At 43.2% G+C, this 4,131-nt stretch overlaps 1 protein-coding gene across 1 annotated transcript; it reads right to left on the bottom strand.

The window, feature by feature from the left end:
• Positions 1-3,083: 3,083 nt before the first annotated feature.
• Positions 3,084-3,824, bottom strand: LOC122647612. Its single transcript, XM_043840966.1, has one exon. The coding sequence runs from the start codon at positions 3,822-3,824 to the stop codon at positions 3,084-3,086; it is 741 nt and encodes a 246-aa protein (XP_043696901.1).
• Positions 3,825-4,131: the final 307 nt, after the last annotated feature.

Raw genomic sequence — 4,131 nt, forward strand, 5'->3', positions numbered from 1 at the left:
CCGAATCATAAAGTAGGTCTTCCTATCAGTATCATTGTGAATCAGCCTCATCAGGTCTTTAGGAAAGTCCGGCGGATAAATAATAGTTTCCCCATCCCCACTGTCGATGGAGGCAACAAAATCTGTCGGCTGGTTCAGTTCCCTCCAAACATGTCTCACTTCAAGGTGAGTCAACTGGGTCAGGAGAGAGCTAATCTGGCACTTCAAAACATACACGCTCCATGGGCAACTGATAGCACCAGTAATGATATCCACTGCCAACTTCGAATCAGATCTAATCGAAACACTTTGAAGATCCCTCTCCAAGCACAAGGCCACCCCTCTGTGAATAGCTAATAACTCCATGCTAAGCACTGAAGTCTCCACCCCTTTACCCACATAGGCCAGAATAGGATCTCCAGTGGCATGACAAATAATTCCTCCATATGCAGCTCTGTCCGTGCTCAAAGACCCATCACAATGGAGCGCTACCATATGGGCTGAAGGAGTAAACCAAGAACAAGCTTTAGGAACCGAAACAGTCCAATTAACTTGAACCCCCCACTTCTCAACCAAGAACTGATTCCTTGAGTTACTGGCAGCCACAACAGGAGGGTAAGAACCTTTAGTGATAACATCAAACTTTATATCTTGGAAAATTCTGTCAAAGGTCCTTGAAGTATTGCTAAAGAGACACTGATTTCTTTCCCACCAAAGATGGTAAACTGAAGCACAAAAAACCAGCTTAGGAATGACATCTAACTTGTCATTGGTGCACACCACAAAGGAGAGCCAATTAACCACATCAGTTAGGGCAGAAGGCCCCTTCCCACTTGGAGAACAAAGAGAGCTAACCCTATTCCAAATAGAATTGGAAAAGGGACAATCAAAGAACAGGTGGGAGTGACTCTCCAATCCCCCCCCCCCCAACAAAGAACACAATACCAATATGTTTCTTTTGATAAGTTGGTCCTTGGTTGGGAGACCCCCTTAAGACACCTCCAGGTAGTACAAGAATGTCTAGGAAGATACCCAGGGAACCAAACAAGTTTGAACCAATCCACCTTTGCAGCACTCCTTCTTATTAGATCCCAGGCCGATTTGGTACTGAATAGGCCATTAGGAGTTTTCTTCCAAACAATAAGGTCCTTCCCCCCATTAACAAGGGGAATAGTAGGGAGATCTCTCCAGATAGTAATCAAATCATAAGAGCCCTGAGGGGGAGAATACCAATTACCATTCCTAATAACATCCGAGACCAAAGCAAGGTGATGAGAACCAGCATCATATCGAATACGGTCCCCAAATCTTTTAATCAAAACTCCTTTGGGATGCCAATTATCAAGCCAAAGTCTAGTAGATTGGCCATCCCCAATGATATGATGGATATGAGACTCAACCAAATCTCTATACTTGAGAATTTTCTGCCAAACCCAAGAACAATTTTGTGGGACTTTAGCAGTCCAAATAGAGTCATTTTTTAGGTAACGGGTATTAACCCACCAAACCCAAAGACTGTCCTTCTTAGAGACAATCCACCAAACTTGCTTAAGAATACCAGCAGTATTCATATCAGTAATACTCCTTATGCCAAGGTCCCCTTCTGTCTTAGGCTTACAAATATTATCCCAAGAAATATAATGTACCTTTCGTTCAAGAGATGGGCTGGACCAAAGAAAATTAGAGAAGATGGACTCCAACTTCTTCTTGACAGCACCTGGAAGAGCAAAGATCCCTGACCAATAAATATAGCAACCTTGAAGGACGGAGCTCAACAATTGTACACGCCCTGCAAATGACAAAAACCGGGCCTTCCAACCATCAAGCTTGCTCCGCACTCGATCCACGATAGAAGAGCAATCTGCAAAGCCCAGCTTACGAGAGATAAGAGGAACACCAAGGTACCTGATAGGGAGCTTGGTGTCCACAAAATTTGTTAATTCCAAAAGTTGCAGTCTGGCCGTATGGGTAAGGCCCCCTAAAATAATAGAGGACTTAGCCCTGTTGAGTTTCAACCCAGAAAAGGTATAAAAATCATCCAGGACCCCCAGACAGGCCGAAATAGAATCATGGCAGGCCTTCACAAAAATCATCAGATCATCTGCAAAAATAAGATGAGAGACGTGGGAGCTCTTGCATCTGGGGAGAAGACTAATCCTGCCCTCTCCTTCCAATTTCCTCATCAAGGCTGAAAACCCCTCCATAGCAATAGTAAAGAGATAGGGAGAGATGGGATCCCCTTGCCTGATACCCCTGCCCCCTTTGAAATAACCAGCTGGGCTTCCATTAATCAAAATGGAGAAATAAGGGGAGCCAACACATGCCTTCACCCAACCAATAAACTTCTGTGGGAAGCCCATTCTTTCCATAATGTCAAACAGAAACTTCCTACTGAGAGAGTCATAAGCCTTATGGAGATCAATCTTCAACACAATTGTAGGACTTGTTCCTTTCTGCTCAATTCCTCTAACCACATCATGACAGACAAGGATATTATCCACAATGGACCTTCCCTTTATAAAGGCAGATTGGGAATCACTAACCACGTGCCCAACAACTCTCTGCAATCTATTAGATAAGATCTTAGTGATAATCTTATAAAAAAGATTATAGAGGGCTATGGGCCTATACCCTGCAAAAGAAGACACATCAATTGTCTTAGGGATCAAACTAATGAAAGTGGCGTTAATCGAGCCGGGAAGGCAAGACTTAGAGAAGAACCACTTTACAGCCAAAGTCAAGTCTTCACCAACAACATCCCAAAAGTGTTTGAAAAAGGCAGCCCCAAACCCATCAGGCCCTAGAGCTTTGGAATTCTTCATAGCAAACACCACTTCCATAATCTCCTTATTAGACACATTTCCAATAAGATCTTCCTGCTGAGCTAGTGACAAGCCACCTTGTAAGGGAACCGAACTAGGAAAGAATCCCCTATCATCAGAATCAGCCCCAAACAACCTCTTATAAAAGGAGATAGCTTCTTCCTTGATGAGATTAGGAACCTTAACAATGGCCCCCCCTTCCCCTTGTATCTCAAGAATATGATTTCTATTCTGCCTATACATTATAGATTTATGGAAGAAACTGTTGTTGCCATCACCCAGCTAAATGTGTTTTACCATGGATTTCTCTTTTAAAAATTTTTCTTCAACGGCCAAAGCTTCCCACAATTTCACCTTAGCTTGAGTCTCCAAGAAAACCAAATTTGGGTCATCAGGGTGTGCACCAAGGTTACATTGAATCTGATTCAAATCAGCACTTGCAGCCTTCACCGCAGCAAAAACATCACCAACACACTCTTTATTCCATTTCCTTAGCTCCTTCTTGACATTCCTTAGCCAAGCAGCAAACCGAAGAATGGGATTAAGAGTCATGCTAACCGGCTGTTCCCAACCCTTGAGAACAGTATCATCAAACCCATTCCTCCCAATCCAAGCCTCAAAGAATCTAAAAGGTTTAGGATCAAAATTAGCATCATCAAAGATGGTCAACACCATAGGGGAATGGTCAGAGAGACCCGGAGGAAGAAAGTCAACTTCTGAAGACCTGAGCACATCAATCCAAGCCAAGTTCACCATAACACTATCCAACTTGCAACAAATCCGAGCATCCCCATCTTGTCTATTATTCCAGGTCAAAAATTCCCCCTTCCATTTCAGATCAACTAGCCCAGAGTCATCAATAAAAGAGTTAAACTCATCTACAGCCTCTTGCCGAATAGAATCCCCACCAATTTTCTCATGCTGGTAACGAACCACATTAAAATCCCCAAGGACTGCCCAAGGATCAAGAATAGAGTTAGCAATTGAGCCCAAATCCCTCCACAATTCCCTTCGGCCTTCCATAGAATTAAAGGCATACACAGAAGTACAAAGAAAGGTAACGAGAGGTTCCAACAATCGACACCTTAACATGAATAAACTGCTTGGATTTTGGATCTCTTCAACATTAAACACTGTAGGATCCCAGCCCAACCAGATCCGAATTGGAGAATCAGCTTCACCATTATGCACATATGTTGATTGGTACCAGAGCATTAAGTTGCTCCTGACTGCTGAAGGACTATATACAGTTCTAGATGAACAAGTTCCTCCTCAACCCGACCCGAACGATTTTGAGGCAAATGAAGAGATGCAAGGGTTCCTCATGAGG

Source organism: Telopea speciosissima, unplaced genomic scaffold, assembly GCF_018873765.1.
Source record: "Telopea speciosissima isolate NSW1024214 ecotype Mountain lineage unplaced genomic scaffold, Tspe_v1 Tspe_v1.0090, whole genome shotgun sequence".
NCBI lineage: Eukaryota > Viridiplantae > Streptophyta > Magnoliopsida > Proteales > Proteaceae > Telopea > Telopea speciosissima.